At 35.9% G+C, this 22,633-nt stretch overlaps 2 protein-coding genes across 4 annotated transcripts; one reads left to right on the plus strand and one right to left on the minus strand.

Annotated features, from left to right (window-relative positions):
• Positions 1-377: 377 nt before the first annotated feature.
• LOC140862242 (uncharacterized) lies at positions 378-10,024 on the plus strand. The gene is made up of 12 exons (XM_073265247.1): positions 378-532; positions 623-719; positions 1,268-1,343; positions 3,699-3,795; positions 3,933-4,035; positions 4,980-5,113; positions 6,179-6,356; positions 6,546-6,700; positions 8,133-8,342; positions 8,537-8,884; positions 8,972-9,098; positions 9,373-10,024. The coding sequence occupies exons 1-12, from the start codon at positions 413-415 to the stop codon at positions 9,522-9,524; spliced, it is 1,797 nt and encodes a 598-aa protein (XP_073121348.1). The 5' UTR covers positions 378-412; the 3' UTR covers positions 9,525-10,024.
• A 1,363-nt stretch (positions 10,025-11,387) lies between these two features.
• Positions 11,388-21,117, minus strand: LOC140863947 (DExH-box ATP-dependent RNA helicase DExH9). Of its 3 annotated transcripts, none has more exons than XM_073267758.1 (15): positions 20,932-21,117; positions 20,541-20,824; positions 19,947-20,147; positions 19,641-19,859; positions 18,514-18,849; positions 17,529-17,633; positions 17,302-17,412; positions 16,612-16,862; positions 15,777-15,900; positions 15,415-15,697; positions 15,183-15,337; positions 14,569-14,718; positions 14,227-14,459; positions 12,944-13,208; positions 11,388-12,290 (listed from the first exon to the last, which is right to left on the minus strand). In XM_073267758.1, exons 2-15 carry the CDS (start codon positions 20,820-20,822, stop codon positions 12,012-12,014), a joined length of 2,994 nt encoding a protein of 997 aa, XP_073123859.1. In that variant the 5' UTR covers positions 20,823-20,824; positions 20,932-21,117; the 3' UTR covers positions 11,388-12,011. The 3 variants fall into 3 exon arrangements, with proteins under 3 accessions (XP_073123859.1, XP_073123858.1, XP_073123860.1); XM_073267757.1 differs by having other exon boundaries at positions 20,908-21,117; XM_073267759.1 differs by lacking the exons at positions 20,541-20,824; positions 20,932-21,117 and having other exon boundaries at positions 19,641-19,869; positions 19,947-20,079.
• Positions 21,118-22,633: the final 1,516 nt, after the last annotated feature.

The raw sequence follows: 22,633 nt of genomic DNA on the forward strand, positions 1-22,633 counted from the left end.
TCTCTTATGTATCGCATCCTTAATCTAATAAAACATGATTTTTTTTAGGCACGCAATGCTTTTTTCCGCAGCGCGCATTTGGTTTTCCACAGCGCGCAGCGCGCTGCGAAAACATCTTTCCGCAGCACAAATTGGGTCGACGCAAGCATGAGCAATCTTGGGTCAACCCCAAGCAGGTCGACCCAAGATTGCTCTGGGTCGACCCAAACCTTAAGAAAATTTGGTTTTTAAAATTTATTAAATTTTTTTTTATTTTTTATTAAATAAACAGAAGAACATACACATAAATTACATGTCCAATCCTTTTTTTTAAATAGAATAGATTTCACTCCCTTCTACCTAAATATCCCTAAATATTATTATATAAATGAAAAATTAAACAGTTAGACTTCCGAAGTGAAATCAATCAGCGATGCAGGGTTTCGCCGTCACCTTCAACACTTCACTTGCTAAGGCGGCGCATCTATCATACACGAGCATTCTCTGCGCCACCACGGCTTCTCCCCAGCCAAGAACTTCATCCAACCAATCGGTACTTGGATTGGCATCTAACTATATCATTTCAAATTTCCTCGGAATTCAATTGTTTTCTATTTATTTCTGCATATTGTGTGAGGTTCAGTCACCCGCGGTTCCGTGTATGGTAGCTGCGCTTTCAATTAAAGCTATGGCGGAAATTCTCACAACTCCCGAGCATGGCTCCAAGTCCTCGTTTTCTGGTACTTTTTCATTTCTATCTGTTGTGTGTTCCTTATAGCTTTCATGATTTACGGTTTGTGCGAATGCATCGAAACCTGTTGCTTTTTTATTTTTCCGTTTGTTTGTAATAGCCGATGATATGCAGGAAAGAAGAAACAAATTTTTTATTTCAAGTTTTTGTCGCATGCTTTACAATGGAATATAAACTCAGGGCACAAGCCTTTATCCCACCACGTGGAGCCAATATAGATCCTGATCCTCCTAGGCCGTTGTGCTCTATCTCGTATTACCTCTTCACCTATATTTAGATAATGCATGTTCTCTCCCTTTGTCTTCCCTCTCTGTCTATTAATATGATTACTGGTCATTGTTTGACATCTCCTAATTGGAACCTCTATTGGCTGCATTTGTAAGTGTCCATCCTATCATATCACAGCTAACTATGAATAAAATTAGATTACAAAAATAAGATTGGATTTTGTTAATGAAATATATCATCCTATCAACTCTTCAACAGTTTGAAATTTCAAGAAAAAATTGGCTGAGCTTAATCGTGCTTTTCTATTAGGAAAGAGGCGAGCATTGATTTCACTTTCAGACAAGAAAGATTTAGCTTTGCTCGGCAATGGATTGCAGGATTTGGGGTGAGCCTTCTGACATGCTAGTGCATTTTTGTTTGGTTTGGTTTGGTTTGGTTTTGTTTTTTGTTTTCGTTTTGTATGGAGTGTGTGTGTGCTTGTACCATATCGATGAACATCAATGACATAAACTAGCTATAGCTCCTTACAATCCCCACTACTATGCTTCAAACCATTGGATGTATCAATGGCGTAACATGTATTTATAATGCGACTTGTGTTTACAAAATGCATTTGATTTTATGCAAGATATGAGAATGAAATGCAATCAACACATTGCAATTAAAAATCTAATGTCACATAAGAGGATGAAACATATAGTGTTCAATATATAATAGCTGATAGTAATCATATAATGGCGGGATGCAACTTTACACAATTAGATATTACATAAGCCGTTCACCACCATTACACCCAAAGGCTATGTAGCACGGGTACTTCTAAATTTATTTTTTGAAGTGTTGGGTACGGTACGGGTATGACACGCGAATACGCGTCTCGGATATGGCAAAACCCGTGTTGTTGACTTTTTAAAGTTTGACCGGTTAGATACGTTTTGGATACGGTTAGGGTACGGCATGGACACGTTTTCCGGGTACGTTTGGGCTAAATTGCAAATAATTAAAATTTTTAAGGGTTAAATTGAAAAATAATAAATTTCTGAAGGCTAATTAATAAATAGATTAAAATGAATTGGGCCTAAAAAAGTCCTAAATTAGCCATTCTTTCTTCTGTCATTCTCGTTCCCCTTTCATTCTGCTTCTCTCATCGTCGACCATCATTCTGCTTCGGCTTCGGTCATTCTCGTTCCCCTTTCTTTCTGCTTCTCTCGCTAAATTTATATATATATATATATATAATATTTATATATGTTTTAATAATAGCCGTATTGTCTCTTATATTTTCAAAATTTTCTGTATCGTGTCGCCGTGTCCGTATCGTATTCGATATGATACTCATACCCGTATGCATGCAACATAGCCCAAAGGTTACAAATTAATTGCAGGGTATTTCATTTAGATATGCTATACAGAGTTCAAGCCTTTGACATACTTTAGAACTTAATATTCGTTTAGGCTAATTGAATAAGGTTCATGCACGATGGTTCTATGTAAAAATACATGATTTTTCTATTGAACCACCACAGATTGTGGATGTTACTGTATTTAACACAAGGATAAAATACTCATACGTGTTGCAGTCCATGTATACATGGATATGGCATGGGTCCGTGCTTGTGTAGAATTTAGAATTTTTTTCTAGTTGTAGATTCAATTTGAATAATAACATGACCAATTAAGAAATAATCATACAATCAATTAAAGATTTAAATATGATTTTTTATAATAATGTTCTAGGGCATCACATGGTAGAACTCAAGGGCTCCGTTTGGTACGATTATTATTAATCTCGATATAACTTATCTTATCCAATTCTGCGTTTTTTTTGACGTATTATTTATCCATTTATTAATTATTTATTTTACATCAATCAAATCATTAATTATTTATCTTACATCAATCAAATCATTGAAGTGAAATTACTATACTACCCCTTATAAATAATATTATTCATATTTTATTTATTATTAAAAGGACAAAATGGTAATTTATCATTTTTATATAAAATTTAATCAAATTAAATAAACTATAATCTATCAATCAAATCAAATATTAAATTAACTATCATTTCTTATTTATTTACATTACATTACTTATCTATATATTATCTATCCTATCACTCAAACCAAACTGAGCCATTGGAGAAAATATAGAGAGGGGACCACAAAGCGTTAATAATACTCGTCGTGAAAATGAGATATTTACAAAACGACTGTTTATAGTAGCCACTAATCTTTCAAATGAAAGAAAAGCAGTATTTGTTCAATTAGTCTGCTTATAGGAATGAGTAGATGTACTTACTACTTGGCAGTGATCCTGCAGCATGTGTAAATATAAACTATTTGATGATTATGGTCAGTGAAGGCATGGGATTTTGTCAAATTGATTTGTTGGTGCTAATTGATCATAATGTGGTGTGGTTAATATATTTTAATCCACGAGCCAATGGAGACATGATTTTGTCAAATTGATTTGTTGGTGCTAACCGATCTAAATTTGTGGTTGACATAATTTTATTCATTTGCAAGGACGTGATCACTTGCTAATATGTGGGTGTAAGTTAGGATGTAATGTCTAGCTTCAAGTATTTCATTTCTTCAAAATATTGAAAAAAAAGGTGAAACTTTTGTGTCGTGCTGAAATTTCAGTTGATTATCATGCAATATTCATGTTGTAGCATGCACTCATTGTCGGCCATTCTTGATCGTAACAGACACGTAATCTATTTGTAATTTATTAGGTTCACAATTGTTTCAACTGGAGGAACAGCATCAGCATTGGAAAGTTCTGGAGTTCCTGTCACCAAAGTGGAGGAACTTACTTGTTTTCCTGAAATGGTTGTCCTTTCTCCTGCTTTTTAACATATACATGTTCATGCACATGATTTGTCATGGAATCCAAATTTATGCATTTTCTTCATCTAATTAGGTTGTCTAACATAATTTTTGTGTCTTCTACTTTTCATCATGTGCAGCTTGATGGCCGTGTTAAAACTTTACACCCAAGCATACATGGTGGTATTCTTGCTAGAAGAGATCAAGAGCATCACATGGAGTCCCTCAATAAATATGGAATTGGTGAGCTATTTCTTTTCCCTGTCAGATGTGATAGTAATGGTCTAAATACTTTTTCTTCGTTGTATTCATTCCTATAAATTTCGTTTATTGTAAAATAAATGCCTTTTTTGGGGTGTGACATTTAGGTTCTGTTTCGCCTTCAACTCCTTTGTAATAAAATGGTGCATATTTCCCAATGTCAAAAATTTACATGTCACATTTTAAAGAAAAGATGCTATTTTGCCACTCTCTGATGAGCTTAATCACTGGAATTGCTACTCGTATGAGCAAATTTCAGTAAACAATTCAAAATTCATCCTTATGCCATGTAACAGCATCAGAAACAGGAAACAATTTTCACTGTTAGACAGAGCATGTAAGACTTGATTACTCTTTTTTAAAATCTTTATTTTATCTGTTAGCAATCGTCTTTACGTTTTCAATTATATTTACTTGTCAAGGGTTTTGTAGTTTCTTCAACCATTTTGTGTCGCAATTAGTTATTTTGATATCTTCTATGTCTCTATGTTTGATTTTTTTCCTGACAAAGGGTATCCATGGTCAATGACATACTCTGGAATGAGTGTGAGACAAATTTGTTTGATCCATAATCCTATATACTTTAACTCTCAGCAGCAAACTGCCAAGTTCAGAAATACAATGTTCAAGGACAACATACTTTTTTCTGGAGTGAGGAAAAAAATGAACTGTTGCGCCACTCCATAAATATAGGAGTCTCTTTGCTCTGTCAAATTACATGCCTGTTATGCTATAAATAGATATTGAGGTTTCGGTTTGTAGTAAATTGTTGAATCACAATACTTTGCAAATTTATTGTTCATATTAAGTTGTACTATCAACTTGTTGGCAAAAGAAATACTCTGATGGATAATATTCTAAATTTATTGGCCTTGGTCCTTCTCTGTGCTGATGTGTTAACTATTTATCAAATTGTTGTTCTTCAGGTACATTTGATGTGGTAGTGGTGAATTTGTATCCCTTCTATGAAATGGTTTCCTCATCAAGTGGTATTTCCTTCGAGGATGGGATTGAGAACATAGATATCGGTGGACCTGCCATGATTAGGGCTGCTGCAAAGGTTTAGTATTTTTTTTTTGGTTTAGTCGTTTCAGATGAACTGTGTCATCTTTGTGTTTCTTTTGGAAAGATGTTATCTTTGTTTTTTCAACAAGTTCATTAATTTCAAAAGTACTGGTGGAAAAGCTCTTGTATTCAAGATGCTTCTATAAAGCTGTCCGAGATTGTCTACAATGCCCAGCCAAGTTTCTGTGAGGACGAATCTTTCATATGCTCCTGCTGAGCATAAAAAACTCATTCAACCATGCTACAAACTTGGGACCCTGAAAGGCCTTTCTATTTCCTTATCATCCAAGTTGTCAGTATTGAGTCATGAAAATCATCGAAAAAGGGAAAAATTTTGACTTCATGCTATGAAAAACCTTCGCGGCATCAAGCTAATGGCATATAGCCAGTATATTCCAGTCATTCCACTATATCTAGTAGAAATTTCTCATTGGTGGAATGAAACCCTTCTCATTGTCAAGCTAGTGCAAATAAATTATTCAAAGCCACAAAGGTCAAAATACTACTCTTCTGTTTTGGTATTTCAGACCTTTTCCTCTCTGAAGGCATTATATGGGCCAAAAACTTTTATATATAGCATGCCTACGTTGGTTTTCTCTTGTATTTATTGGATAATATTTACTACATATGGTGTAAAGTTGGATGAGGTATGAGAAAGTGTGTCACATCTTTTACAGTTGGGAAGCTGTCAGTCAATACAGCCTTCAGGTTTAAATGAAATGATCATGAACAAAGTTATTGGGAACTTCTATTGTTGATGCTAAATTCGTGAATAGCCACATCCCATCACCACAATATGTGGATCCTTATGAAGAGAGTGTGCACTTGGTCGACTTAAAACATGTGCCAAAAGGAAATTAATGTTTGGATGCATTAACCATATAATCAAATCTCTGGCTGAGAAATATATACATCTGTCTTCTGTCCATGTCATGTTTTAACCAATGTCTCCATTTAATGTGGAAGAGCAACTAGTATTACACGAAAAATCTCATTGATGTCAGCAGTTTGTTTTTTCCTTTAGTATTGATGTCTGTTTTGATATCTTCTCATTGAACAGAACCACAAGGATGTCTTGGTTGTGGTTGATTCTGGAGAATATCCAGCTCTCCTAGAGTATCTCAAAGGAGGACAAGATGACCAGCAGTTTCGAAGGAGGCTTGCATGGAAAGCTTTTCAGCACGTTTCTTCTTATGACTCAGCAGTTTCAGAATGGTTGTGGAAGCAAACTGGGGGAGGTATGTCACAACCAAGCTTCAGAATACTTAAATGGACAACACTGAAATGTGCCATATATCAGTTTGAAATTATGTTTTAAGAAATCAAACAATAATTGACGATTTTTTTTTTATCCATCACATTAATTGTGTATTATGTTTAATATCATTGATTATGTTCTTACCCTCGAAATTTTTTACATCTTCTAGACAAGTTTCCTCCAACCATAACGGTGCCTTTATCCATCAAGAGTTCACTTCGGTATGGGGAAAATCCACATCAAAAAGCTGCATTTTATGCTGACAAGTCTCTTTCTGAGGTCAATGGTGGTGGGATTGCAACTGCTATTCAACATCATGGAAAGGTATGATATTGGGATCGTATGGAGGACCTTGTTTCCTCCCCCTTAACCCCCACCCACCCCCGGAAACATCCGTTCTTTTTTCATAACCTTGTGTGCATGTAAAGTATATATTTAGCTTCCTGCTAATAGCATTGCTTCTTAATGATGGTTGCGATATGGGTTTGATTTTATCAATCCATCTTTTCTGAAGTTCTTGGCTTTTCTCTATAAATTGGCACATGATTGTTTGGCATGACATTAGTATATGAGTTTTAAAGTGTCCGCTTCAAAGTAGATTTTCCATCCACCACCTGTTCTACAGTCATAACAATGGTATGAGAACTATTTTTATTATGTAGATGATAAATGTTCTTATAGGCGAAGATTAAGATAAAATGGAAAGGCTCAAGCAAAACTTGCTGCTGAATATGAAATGAAGGACTACAGAAATTTAAGATATTTTCTGGGTATGGGAGTGGCAAGAAACAAACCTCAGTATCCCAATGAAAGTATAAGTTGGACCTCCTAAAAGAAACTGAAAATTAAATTGCACAGCAGTAGATCCGAATCAAAAGTTGGAGCCGAAAATGAGTGGTAATCAGGTAGAAAAGGGAAATATCAACATTTAGATGAAAAATCAATTTATCTCTCCCACGCTAATATAGCTTTTTATGAAGTTGTCTGAGCCAGTTTTTACGTGCTCCCTTTCAAGAAAATATGGAGACTGTCTATCGAATCGTTAGAAATCTAAAGGGAACTCGTGAAAGAGGTTTGTTTTTCTTAAAAGTAGAGGAACAAATATTGGCCATTGATACAGCCTGGGTGGGGTCATCAAATGACTGAAGATTTGCATCAGGACTGCCAATTAAGCCATGTATCAGCAGGGCTGCAATCAATATATCCCACAACATGGCACCATCTCAAAGTGGATCGATATTTTATCGAGGAAATAATCTGCTTGATCTATGTCCCAATATCTGATCAAACAGCTGATTTTCTAATAAATGAATTATTTAGGCGTACGTTTGAATTTTTTTTAGACAAGCTAGGAATGTAACTTGTGAAGTGTTGATTTGTTTTTCAGAATATGCATTTTAAATATTTCTTATTTTTTGGGGCAGATGAGATTGGGTTTTTATGTTTTAGACCAGTATATATATATATATATATTAGAGTGTATTTCTCAAGCTTTAAGAATATTAAATAAATATTTTCAGAATATACCTGCAGTTCTTTCCTCAGATCTCTCCTATTGTTAGCCTTTACTGAGCATTGGCAGCTTTATTTACATGATTGTGCTGCTATAGAAGAGAAATGAGAACCGAGGCTCTGACAAGTTCATTGGCTCATGCGTTTTATTTTGTGATTTTGACCTTCTCAATCATTTCTTTGTGGTGGTATTGTGTCAGAACAACTTTGTCGTTTATGTACAATATTTGTCTCATTGATTCAGGAAATGTCATACAATAATTATTTAGATGCCGATGCAGCTTGGAACTGTGTCTGTGAGTTCAGTAAACCAACATGTGTGGTCGTGAAACACACAAATCCTTGTGGAGTGGCATCACGTGATGATGTTATTAAAGCATACAGGCTAGCTGTTAAAGCTGATCCAGTCAGTGCTTTTGGTGGTATTGTCGCCTTCAATGTCGAAGTAGATGAGGTAAGACTAATTTTCCACTCTGCCATTTACTTTTAGAATAAGGCTGTCTTCTTTTTAGGCGATTCCATTGAGCACTGAGCTCAGGAGCTGCTATTTTTCAAACTGGTGGTTCCTAGAAATCAACAAGGATGTAGAGATGTAAAAAGAAATGCTGGTGTTCTGAAAGGATTAACTTTTCATCATTCGTATGACAGGCTCTTGCAAAAGATATTCGAGAGTTTAGGAGCCCAACAGATGGTGAAACTCGAATGTTTTACGAGATCGTAGTTGCGCCTAAGTATACTGAAAAGGGTCTTGAGGTACTGCGTGGAAAGTCCAAGACACTGAGAATCCTCGAAGCAAGTAAAAATGATAAAGGGAAACTATCACTCAGACAAGTTGGTGGGGGTTGGTTAGCTCAGGAGGCAGATGATCTGACACCAGAAGATATCCAGTTCGACATTGTTTCTGATAAAATTCCACAAGAAAGTGAACTGTCTGATTCTAAATTTGCATGGCTTTGTGTGAAGCATGTGAAAAGCAATGCAATTGTTATTGCAAAGGTACTTGTTTTCTGATCAAATTATCTCTCAAAATGGATGCATAAAATTTCATCCAACTTCTGACCCCCGGTTTTCTGCATTCTATAGAACAATTGTATGCTAGGTATGGGAAGTGGACAACCAAACCGTCTTGAGAGTTTGAGGATAGCAATGAGGAAAGCTGGGGATGAAGTCAAGGGAGCTGCATTGGCCAGTGATGCTTTCTTCCCATTTGGTACGTTACTGATAGTGTATGTTGTGCTATGAACAGTACGTGTCATTGCAACAATGAAGGCTTGGTAAAATTGAACAGAGAGAATAAGACCACCTTCTTACATTTGCAATGGACGGAATTGGCATTTGGATCGAGTAAAAAAGGGTGTTGGAGGTTAAGAAGAAAGAAAATGTTGCTACTGAATAGCATTTAGCTGTTTGCATCTGTTTTACGTTTTTAACCTGCTTAGTAAGTTGCATGTTATCTGAACTCTCAAGTTTTAATATTGTAATAGCCTGGAATGATGCTGTTGAAGAAGCATGTCAAAGTGGGATCAGTGTTATTGCTGAGCCGGGAGGAAGCATCCGAGATGCCGATGCAATCGATTGCTGTAAGAAGTATGGAGTATCACTTATATTTACCAATGTAAGGCACTTTAGGCATTGATGGATGGTGGACTTTGTTATCTGGATTTAAGTTTGGTTTTTGATGGCGGGAGATCGGAAGTTTTGTTTTGATACTTATATTTATCACATTCTCCCTTTTCTTTCGGGAGAATTTCGTCGAAGACACTGTGATCGCATTTCAAATCTTTTGCGTATACATAACTGGATAACATCCTGCTCCGTGTGCTACTAACATCCGAAACTTTTAGTAGAAGATACAGTGTTCTACAAGAGTTTGAGATATCTAAATATAGAAGCTTTAGGCGCTGGTGGCATGTGCTGTAATATTATCATGGTATTAAAAAATGTTGCATCCTTTCATTTTTCGCTAAAACTCTTGTGACAGCACGGGTAAATTTGTGAGATCTCCGACTAATGACAGTTATTTTTTATGTTAAAAGTATTAGTTTTTACTGTTAATTTTAGACGGTGTCGATTAGTGAGAGAGAGATTGTTTGATAGGAGACAGTTCTCATTTTTGCCGTCATGTGCTGTTACGTTATATACTTTCTACATAAGAAAAATAAAATTTACTTATTTTGTTCTCTATGTTTGGTGGTTGCACAATTTTCTTTGTTTCTTAGAAAATTGGAAAACGTTTGTTTCTGAGAATCTGTCTCAACGTTATAATTTCGCACTCCATGCACCTAAATGATTTTAAAAAATGTGACAATCACTGAAAAGTTCGACCCAAAAAAAAATTTCATTTCACAATTCCAAAATATTGGGGGAAAAAACTGTCCAATTAAATTTGAAACAGAGAATTCTTTTAATCAATGTCGATCTTACTTAATTGCCCTTGAAAGTTTTTTAATTTTTTAATTTTTTTTTGACCGGATTTATAGTTTTTTAATTAAATCACTTTATTCAATTGAAAAAAAAAAAGAGAAAAAAAAAACAAATCTCTGATTATAACAATGGTTATTATATAATCGTCCCATTACTTTTTCTATGAAAAACTATGTTCCGTAGATCCATGATTCATCTTATGTAGCTCCCTCCCGACTGCCGACAAATCAGAAGAACTTGCAATTGGTTTGGTGGAAAGGGCAACGGTCACAAATTTTGAAAAAGCAACATTTGCTTTGCTTTGTTTTGAAAATAACTCTTTCTTGAACTCTTAAAGGTTCCAATTCTCCATCTTTCCAATTTCAAATGTCCGAACTTTGAAGAGCGTAGAAGCCAAATGAAGGTTATCAAGTCTTTGAAAAAGCTCAAATTTTGGTCAAGGAAGAAAAGGAAAACCAAGCTCCACATCACCACCGAGAAGCCCCCACCGACCCGGCCAGCTCCTCCTCCACCTCTGCCACCATATCATGCCTGGCACAATAATCACTACCAGCCTGTTTTGCCTTCCGCCCCACTCCTACCGTCATGGATGGAGTTTGATCATGAATCCGAAGAGACCATTCTAATACCTGAGGTGAATTCAGCATCCACCAGCTCCGACAATTCAAGAATTCAAGCACATTTTTCTTCTCCAGAACTAAGCAATGATACTCCGTCCGCAAAGAAAGAGATGCCTCCTGCAGACAGCTTCTCGTATCAAAAGTATCTGGCCCCGAATCCAGTTCATGGGACTCCCGTGGTTCTTGAATCCAGAAAACCAGAGAGGGCTAATGGCGCTTTGGGATGTGTTCTTAATCTTGGGGTCCACATGGTAAGGTGTGTTTTTCCCTGTTTTCACATTAGGGAAGTTTGATGGCTGTAAAAATCATCAAGAAAGTATACAGTTTCTGCCTCTAGCTCACGCAGTAAGGTGCTAGTGCATATGTACCAAATTCACATTGTGCTTCAAACTACAATTACATGATTTAAATCACAGAGAATGACAACTAATGCAGAAAAGGCAACAATGGGCACATCTAAAATGCAAGAAAACGATTGATTCTACAAAGATAAAAGTTGAACCAGGTTTCAAGGATGCACACTTGGCCATCTTCTGTATATTTTTCTCCACGCTAGGCACGAAAAAGATGAATCAATGAATGAATTCTATCTGACTAGCATTACAGATAAGTTCGATCAAATTTCCACAACCGAAATTCTATGAGAAAACACAAAAATTACGCAAACAGCTCTTAAATTGTAACTTCTGTCTTTGGGGGGCCAGCTTGAAGAGTTGAACGAACCAATGTCAGAAATTTCTGCAGGTAAAGGCTCATTTGGTAACATGTACCAACATTCTCACGCTTTCATCCTTCACCTACATGTCAAAATTAATCAAATCACCTCTTCTGCCATGCCGAATATAAATGGCAGTCATCCAATTGCAGAACTACATGGTGGCGTTGTTATACATTGTTTCCATAACTGGATTGTTTGCAGCAGCCCTGGACAAGTCCACTGATACATTTCTCAGCTGATATAAAATTTTCTGCTTCATTGCAACTTCTTGTCATCCTTGCATTGTTTAGATATAACCACACCTTCTGCCTCAAAATCACAAACACAATATCTATCATCAGGGAAATCCAGCAGGCATACCCTACAAATACAATGAAGCTGCAAAGACGATATCTCTCTTTATCTTGCTGACAGCTTCTTCAAATTTTACTTCAAGCTCTGTTTCTCCAATTGATTTAGCTGCTTGTATCAGCTGCTGAAGGACTTCCTCCAGTCTCCTGATAGCCCTGATCAAACTTCCTTCAAACACCTGTGATATTTCCATAATTTCATAGAATTTGGATCCTTTTGCCCAGGCATAAACCGCCTCCATAACATCTGGTCTGAAAGAACTCACAAAACCCTCAACATCAATTTGAACCTGACGCCAAGGGAAAAAATCCACAGTTATATGATTGAAAACTAGGGCCTCAGCAATCACCATTTAAATGTGAAAAACAGAAATAGGAATATCAATGATTGTTCAGAACATGGAGGGAGGCGTCGCATCAGAAATAGCAATCACACGGATAAAATTGGAATTATAATTATAGAGAACAAACTAGTTTATGTTTTTTGTGCTGCACAAAAGCACTATTCTAATTGTGGAATCAAAAAAATCTGTCTGTCATTCGTTGCCATCGATGGAAGGTGAAAATAACATTGCAAGCCAGAGTAATGGCCTTGAACAATTAGATACAGTACCCATCAGCCCAAGAACATTAAAAAAAAACATACAAAATCCATTATTTCACAGCAAGATTACACAAAGTTGTGCACTAACATCACCACTTGATTGGATTTTGGATATGGAGTTGGGTCCTGTACTATAGTCTAACCAATATCTCCGTCTCCCAATTATAAAACAAGCTAATTTGTATCTTCCATCACAATATGACATGGTTTTAGACATTTCACCGAATATATTTTTCCGGATAATGCTAGACAACTGCTTCAAATGCAAAATGCAATTGTCATTACTAATTAAAGCATCAAGCAATCTAAAAATAAAAACATATTAAGGTCCGAAGATACCTTGCACTCGAGCTGAACCTTGGCAACCTTACGTGCTGTATCCTGTAATTGCATGAAAAGCATCTCAAGTTCATCTCGAGGCTTTTGGGCTTCCTGTAGCTTTTCTTGCCACACAAAACACGAGAGAAGAGATATCATCTCCTCCACCTTAATATCCTTCAGAACCCCATTGAACATAAGTTCCGTCAATGTCAATTCATCTGCACTGCTGATTTCACATGCAACTTTGCCCTTCAGCTCCACAACATCATCACTCGTAATATATCTGTAAGTTTATTGGATCAAAATTTTTAATACTGATATTTTATTTCAATAATGCGAAGAACAAACAACAACCAAATCCCCAAATAAAATACAAACAAGAACAATGGATGGTCAACAGCAGCAACGTGATATGATGACTGGTAATTCTTGGGGTTTTAGAATTGCCCCATATTCTAAACCGCAATGCCCAGAAATGCAAAATATATGGCGAATGGTTCAATCATATCAAATAACTTCCCCACAGATTTAAGTATTGTAACTTCAGGAGATGAGGGTAACCGTCTTGCAAATCCATATGATGGTTCAACTTGGTGCAGCTACCACCTTATTACCATCAAATAAAAAAGGTTCAAGACAAAAGAAAGAAGCATTTGTTTAGCTGCATTAGTAATCCTGGAAACACTGATGAAATGACTCTAGCCAAGCTTATCAATTAGTAAAACAAAGCCCATTTCCTATTCTTTCCCCCCATGTTATAATCAGTAACCTTAATTTTGATGGGGCACAAGGATACACTAGCAGAAAAAACCTATTTATGATCTTTTTTCTGGAAAAGTAGAGCAAGTTGAATAAATGTTATATTCACATCAAAGACCTTGCAGTTTACTTCTTTCAATTGTCTGCCATTTTCTTCAGGTTAGAAGAAAATCTTAATAAAAGGCAGCAGGGATAACAAAGGAATACCCAAAAAAAAAATGTAGAGTAAATCAAAGATGAGGATGCCAACTCCAACAAGAAAATTACATTGAATCATTGTATACAAGACAAATATTTTGGAAGAGTTAAGAGTCCTGGATCAGTTTAGTCAGGTACAGACTACAGTGTATGTGGCAAAAGTGAGAAAACAACAAATATAGTGTCTAAATTATAGATCAATAACAAAAGGATATCAAACAAGATCAACAAGAGCTAAATTATGTGGATACCTCACCCTTACATCGTGAAGAAAAAAATATGCAGGTCAAGATTAAAATATTCAAGAGTCACTTCTGACATACAAGAGAACAAGATGACATTACCCCATTCTCCTCAGTACTCTTTTCCTCGCTTTAAGTTCACCTTTGAATGCTAATACTGAAGAAGACCGCATCATTCTCTTTACAGATTTGATTTTGGCAGTAAGTTCTTTCTTTGTGTGCAGAACTTTTAGCTTTTGCTCAATCAGTGGAGATTTGGCAATTTCATGCTTTTCAAAAAGGTTCTCCAACTTTTCTATTCTACTTGCTGCCTTCTTATAAGAGCTGCTTTGAACCTGGAGAATATACAGAAATTTACCAAAAAGGGGAAAAAGAAAGAGGAAGAAAGACCAGATAGCCAGCTGTAGAAAACCAAGATAAAATATAAGAATAACCGTAGCATACCTTCATATCATCTTCAGGATCTAGGAGAGGCATGCCTTCTTTAACAAATCTATCGAGAACTTCAGACACTTTCTTAAGCGTATTTTCTCGAGCCTTAACTGGCAGGAGGTCTTTTGGTATTATTACCCGGATACTACTCAAGAAATCAATCTGCCAAAAATAAAACAAAGGAGAAAGAAGCCACATTCCATCAATTCAAATCCAATAAGAAAAGAAAATGGCTGATGTTTAATTTATAAAGAAAGATTACTAAAGATCCGTGATCAATAAAGAATTTCCCCATGTCTCAACTGGAAACACAGGGTTTTAAAACAATCATTAATTTTTATACCGGGGGGTTTATGCTTTCTTAGAATTCAAGGGGATGCTGCACCGCATTTGCCCAAAAATTTTCATCAGAACCGTGAACTTGGGTCTTTCAGCGAAATAAATAATCTTGAAACCAAGATAAGATAGATTGATAATAATTTTGATTTTATCCAACAATGTTTATAAATCTTAGGTCATTTATTGAAGTATTTTTCCTCAATCATGCTTATTAAGCCAAGGCCGGTGTAGGCAATAAAAGGCAAACTACAAGGAGACGTGTAAGAGTAATAAAATTGACAATTCACCAGTGAAAGGGGAATTGAAATAACAGCAGCCTCGCCAGGTTCCTTAATTGGAAGGATCCTGATTGTTTTTTTAGCAAGTTCATTCTTCTGCAAGCGACATCTTGTGAGAACATCCACCATATAGCTCGAGTCCTCAGGCTTCTTACTTCCATCCTCTGAGATAAACATCTCCAATAGATGATTAAGAATTTAAAATACATAAAGAACCTAAGCTAACAGAAAGACCTCTCACCTTCAGAAACTTCTCTAATCCTCACAAAATTAATTATGACTCCCCATGTTACATCATCTTTAACAGAAAATGATGACGAATCTTCATCATTCTTTGTACATTGGATGCATACAAGCCTGCCGGGCTGCAGGAAGGGTAAACAGTGTTTTGGCGATAACACGATATCACGGACATCCTTTTTCAAGGTTTTATATTGCTCTAGCAGAGAGTAATAATTCTCCAAACTATCCTCCTGTTCTATTATCATCGACTCCCTCTCCTCTTCAAGGACTTTTGCCTGTTTCTGCAAGGATAATGCCCCTAGATATTAGAATTCATTTACCGTTTGAGACCAGCTAATAATAGCATATAAATCAACTTACTTCGAGATCAGGAATGGCTCGGTCTGATTGAAATTGGTAGAAAGAATTGCGCAGCAAAGTTTCAGGATCACCGTCTTCACTTCGGATTTGATTCAATAACATATTGTAGCTCAAGTGGAATGCACTGAAATGCAAGATATAAATCTATAAGGAAAAACAATTGAGATTTAAACATCACCAGACTCTGGATTCTTTTTAATGGTCAAAAAACATTGGTGCAAGTCGTCAGTCGGCCACAGAGAACACCATGATCCCCAAGCTCATCGAATATTTCAACCATAAACATAAATTACAGCGCTTTGCTGCAGGGATTTTGGTGTAAAAGTGATTAATTAGTATTGCTGCTCAACAAAATATGTTTAACAGCAATCAAAAGCTGCCAAAATATCATTCCACAATTTAATGTGAAAACTGTCTGACACCAATCAAGTAGTAAACAACAATTGGAAAGCACAACAGATCAACAACACCAATCAAAACAATAAACATTTGCCACATATCAAGTCAGATGCCATCAATATGATCCAGGAACACATACATCTTTTAGGTGTAATGAACATGATATAGTATAGGCGATGGAGCAAATGCTTATGCCGAGCAAAAATCCATATCTAATTGCAAACACAAACAAGAAATCAGGAAACTTAATTGATCACCATTAGCTTCTCTGCGTAGACTAATTAATATATTTGATAGAATACAAACAAAAGCAAAAGAATCCTAAAAAATTTACTAAAAAAACAAACAATCCAACACTACTGCCAATACATTGCTTTTCATCTTCTTTTAATGAGCATTACAGGTACGTCACTCAATACCAGGTAAAACAGCTCACCTGTTCAAAGGGTCAGCGCTTCCTTTTAACATCAGCTTAGCTGTGGAAGGTTCTAGATTCTCGTCAACCATTAGGATGCAAATGCCACGTTCATCAATTCCGCGCCGACCAGCCCGACCACTCATTTGTATGTATTCCCCACTAGATATCCACCTAAATTTATCTCCATCAAATTTGCGGACATTCGTGAAGACAACAGTTTTGGCAGGCATGTTCAGCCCTATGCTGAAGGTCTCTGTTGCAAACAAACACTGCAAGAAACAAAATGAAAGAAAAAAGGTAAATAAGAAAGTGAAAAGAAAAAGAAACTTTCAAGTGTGGGCAACTAAAGAGACAAGGTTCAAGAAAGGGCCCAATAAAAAGGCATGGGTCATCCAAATAGAATGCAATAGACAAGCAGCCATGGCTAAGACCAGACCTTTGTACATAAAGGATATCTGGAAATAAGTAATCTTTTATTTCAAATTACACAAACTCGCCAACAGTTTACTAGTGAGTAAATGTTGCTATACGACCACTATGCAGAGCAGATATGTGCATTGCTATAACATCCCATGATGACATTGCAGTTTTATTTACAAGAAAGTACACCAAAAATTTATAATGATATTTTAAAAACACCAAACACCTAGTGTTACAATGAGAAAAGAGGTGAAATGTTTTTTAAAGAACAAGAGGCTTCTTATCAACCTTGATGAATCCTTCCTGAAATAGAATTTCAATAACTTCCTTCAGGATGGGAAGCAAACCAGAATGATGCACACCTATTCCTCTTTTCAATAAGGGAAGCATGTTCGAGACCTGGAATAGGTCAATAACTGAAAATTAGCATAAGCGGGCACATAAAATAAGCATAGAGAAAATCACAATAGGGTGGAAATAGCTTCTTATTGTCCACATAGCAGCACAAATATGACCTGTGGCAGCTTTTTATCATCATCGGATAGCATATCCATAGCACTCCAAAATATAGTTTCAATATTCGCCTTCTCATCATCGTTGTTCAGATCCATTTTTGACATCTACTTTGAATGAGAAAAGTGTTAATGACAAGAGATCAGCAAACAAAGGGAATCAACAAACTGGTCAGGAATTTCGCACATAAAAGGCCTGATAGCCAGTGAAGAATATTTTATTATTCTTATTTTCTATACATATCAAATACAATACATCGAATTGTGATATAGGGTATATACTTCGTAAATTATCTCAAACAATCCTAGGGATTAAACACCAATTATTCAATATCTACTAAAAATACATATGTTAATCTTAATCTTATCCAATAGCAAACCTAACAGTATTGAATTGTTCCAGCACTAACTCTGGAGGATGGCAAGACTGAGTTAGTGTTGGATGTCGCTATAAATGTGGTAGTTTGTGCCATAATAGAAAGACAATATTAATGTTTAACTTGTCTCTGAATCATGAGTGCAAAGGCATAATAGCAAGAGAAAAATAAATTTAACAGTTCTTATTCATGCTTCATAGCATACTAGCAACCACACACATTGCGTGTGTAATGTAATATAGAAATATTATGTATTGGGTATGTTATGTCCTCTTTTGCAATTTGATAATTTTGTAGGTTTATTTTGTAATTTAAGATTGAACATACCAAGAGACCATATATGTCTTTCTTCATAGAGATAGCTAATACATAAAATTGAGTTGTAATACATAGGCTATACTTCCTAAATTATCTTCGCCATCCTGGGGATTGTACAACTACAGTTGGAAAATACAATACCAAGAATATCTATCTAAACTAAAAATGCCTAAACAAATCTTATTATACATAGGTTTTAAATTTTCTACAGGTTTCTTTCTTTTAGAAGGTAATCAGCAACCAATGCTGGACATAAGTAGTTGAATTACATATAAAATTAAAACAAGTTATACCTGCATTGCAAGAAATTCACATTCCCTTTTGCTGAAACTGAAACATATGACAGGATCATACTGGCGCATGATAATCATTTTCACCATTTTAAATATGTCACTATCCTCGCCAGCTTTTCCAACAACTAAACCTTTCTGTCGAAATCCATTGTCCTTCTTTCTGTCTTCATTAGTAGGAACTAGCGCATTTAAAGCTTTCTGAAAGCTGTCCTCACGAAACTTTCCTTTCTCATCGACCACCAAATAAAGGCCATCACCTCCAGAAGGGAATATGTAATGTTGCAGTGGCGTAGGCCTATAATCCGTATAAACAATATGGCATGGTTGTTGGTGCACCTGAATTCCGAGAATGACATGAGCACAAACATGCATGTTTCAACGGTCTAAAATAACTAACACAACACACAGAATTAGTCAATTTTTCAACACACATCATACTAGCGTAAAAATTTCATCATTCTACAGAAAAACCTCCTAAGACACTCATCGAATAACTTCAGTGGTTCAATTATGTTTATTAATTATCTTAACTCAATTGTCTTAGAAATAGTCTTGAAAACAAGTCCGGCAAGAACTTCTGAAAATTGATATACTATTCTGAAATCTCCACATGAAAGCCCAAACAACCAACTTTAGTGTTTATCAACTATGTAATTCATTTAAAGAAAAAAGAATAAGTAACTTAAGAAGTGTTTATCAGGTCATTGCCCCTAATATATTTATTTTATTTTTAACCTAATTAATAACTTACTTTTTTTTTTCTCCGAGTTTCAAGTGTAATCTACCATTTGAATAAGAACGAAAATGGTATCCAAAACCAGCCTAGAAAACCAAGTAGGAACACATCATTATATTACTAGAAGGGGATTTGGGCGAGTATCAAGAGCTCACATAAAAAATTCAACAAAACTCACGTATTATTACATAATGCATGCAATATTTAAATAAAAAATCCAACAGAATATTGGATTTCAGTTTTACATTCCTAGGGAGTTCAAATTAACTGTAAAGTTTTAATAATTACTTCAAGCCTTCATCAATGTCTTTACGAAACGCAGGGTATTAAAGTTTCAAAATTAAAAGCAGTTTTCATAACTTTACTGAATAGCATGACATGCCACGATCACCTTTGCAACCCAATCAGCAAATTCCTTCGCATTGGGAACTGTAGCTGAGAGGAACACGAACCGGGAGTTCTTTGGTGCCATAACGATGCTCTCTTCCCACACTACACCCCTCTCCCTGTCTCTCATGTAATGCACCTCATCGAAAATGGTCCATGCTACCTCCCTTATAACTTCAGATCCTTTGTACTGCATGCTTCGCCAGATCTCGGTAGTCATCACCTGAAAAGGACTATCAAGCCTTAGTCAAGTACAAATAATTCAAAAGGTTTGTAAAATAAAGGTAATCAAATGTTAAATCACACCCACCAAGCAGGAAGCACTGGGGTCAATAGTCACATCACCTGTCATCAACCCCACATCCGAAAACTCTTCTTTGAACTCTCTGTACTTCTGATTACTGAGAGCCTTAATTGGGGACGTATATATCACACGTTGCTTGTGCTGTAATGACATTGCAATCGCATACAATGCCACAACAGTCTTTCCCGCAGATGTATGTGCAGAGACCTGACCACGGTTTCAGAAATTAATTTTTGCCTCCAGAGGAACATAGCTTTGATGAAAATATAAAGTTTGGCTCCATACAAACAGCAAATTGAAATGTGAAACTCAACAAGACAAAGATCAGGGGTAAAGGTAAATTTCACGAGTTTGCTTCCTTCCACCAAATTAATTCCAATGTTTTTCACGTATCATGACTCGTTAGCAACCAAATAACAAAAGCATATGCCAACCAACACAACTTTCCAACACTGAAGTTTCTGCAAATTAATTTCCCTAAATAATTCCAGTGTAAACAACTTAAATATCCCTCTCTATAATAATCCTAGAAAAAACTACCGCTGAAACCAAATACTAACATCATTCTTTCTAATTTCCATTACTTAAAGAAAATAGTACCATGACAGATTCTCCACTGTCTAAACATTTGATTGCTTCCAACTGAAAAGGGTCGAGGGTAAAAGGGAACTCTTTGGCAGGCTTCGAGTTTTCTACTTTTATTGAACCCGAATTCAAAGCTTTACGAGGCAAATATCCCTCTGGATAAGATGTATCATGCAGGCATGCCACTGGCTCATCAATAGTTTTCATGAAACCATTGTCTTGCTGCGGCTTTTTCGTCGGAGCCTCGTAATCCTCGCTTATCGCCGCTTCCAACGACTTCCTCTTCACTGAACCCATACCTATACTCCACAAAAAATAAGTAATCAAAATATCAGTCATATACACATCATACAACCCGTAAAGCACGTTCATTGATACTTACTGAAAGGATAAAGGTAGGAGATACGTTTTGTTCGAAAATATAGGATTTGGGATTATGTTTTCTCCTTCAAAATCCACGACTAGAAGAGTTTTTCTTCAACACGGAGATAATCCTACAAAACGCAATACTCAATAGTTGAGGGATAGCTCAAAGTGCCTGAAGATTGGACCTTTCCGGCGGCGGAGATTTGTTAAAACCCCTCTGCTTCATTCATTCCTCAGTGGTTGCAAACGACGACGTAGCGGTTTGATCATGTATATATACCAGTACTTGTCTATTTTTTTAACTAAAAATTTTAACTAAAAATAAAAATAATCATAATCATGATCATAATGAAATGTGAAATAAAAACAATGGAATTTTTGTAAATAAATATTTATAAAAAGCAAAAAAATAATAAAAAAATGGTATTTTTATAATTACATAAATATCCAAGATTGTAAAACACAAGCAATCTTGATTTTGATGATAACAAAACTTGTTATTGTATTTTTAACATATTTACTTAAGTGTGTAAGTCATACATCACATTTTGGAAGTGATAAGCTTGTGAAACAAAATTCCAGCACACTTAGTTTCTGGCGAGCTGAATTGTTTAGATGGTATCTCATAACTCGATTATCCAAATGACCAGCGGCCAAAACCAGTGAACTGCCAACTCAAATAGCTGCAAGTCATATTTCAGACTAGTAGTACTATTTCGAATGTTATCTATGTCAAACTGCTGTCTAAAAACGCTATTGGAGCTGAACCGGATGAGCAGAAAACAAAAACCAGTAGCCGCTGAGCAATTCTGGTATTTAGGTCATATCTTGCAGCTCTCTTATCTAAATGGAACGATTCAGTATGCGTTACGAATATAAGACAATGATCTACAAATCATATTCAGAAGTCAAAGTATGGATCGGAGCATAATGACTTGATAAACTACATTGAAGAATCTGGTTTTGCACTGAAATTCTGCGGAGCAAAATTTCAGACACATGTGAGTATTTTGGGCTTATCTCTCTCATAAAAACTCCAAACTGAGTGATTCTTGATTCCATGGAAAGCTAAGACAATGGACTACAACTTTAATTTTCATCACTTTGCCCAGAAGTTAATGAATCAAGAGATATAATTAATAGAACCTACTACTAAAAACAACGGTGTGGAAAACAGAAGTGCAGAAAAGCAGTAGACTCCGAAATGCAGCAGAGTCCGAACCACTAGCCGTTGAAAACCAGTATCCGATCAAAAATAGTATCCGAAGCAACCAGTAGCGGATGAAATCAGTATATGACCAATAGCTACTGCACTAGTAGAGCCCAAAATCAGCAGAAGATCAGGAAAGTGTTAAGAAGCATGAATATGACCGTTTCAATATCAGAAACAGTACAAAACCATTACTAACGGTCATATTCTTGTGTCTAACGTATATATGTCTCTTGGAGGCTATAAATACAACATCATTTAGAGAATCAAAGAGAGATGAAGGGCGTCTAAATAGATTTATAAGCTTGAATAAGAGCAAGCCCAAGAAAGGGAGCCAAAATAGATATATTAGCTTTGTGAGAGCTTTTCCCCAATGTGTGAGAATACATTTGAGAGATCAATACACTGTAAAGGATTAAATCCTCACACACAATAACTCCCACATATACAATAGAGATGAGCTTCAAAGTTTAGTTGAGTGAACCTTCACACAAAGACATTAAAGATTGTGTTTGTAGTCTTGGCATAAGAG

Source organism: Henckelia pumila, chromosome 4 (assembly GCF_033568475.1).
Source record: "Henckelia pumila isolate YLH828 chromosome 4, ASM3356847v2, whole genome shotgun sequence".
Taxonomy (NCBI): Eukaryota; Viridiplantae; Streptophyta; class Magnoliopsida; order Lamiales; family Gesneriaceae; genus Henckelia; species Henckelia pumila.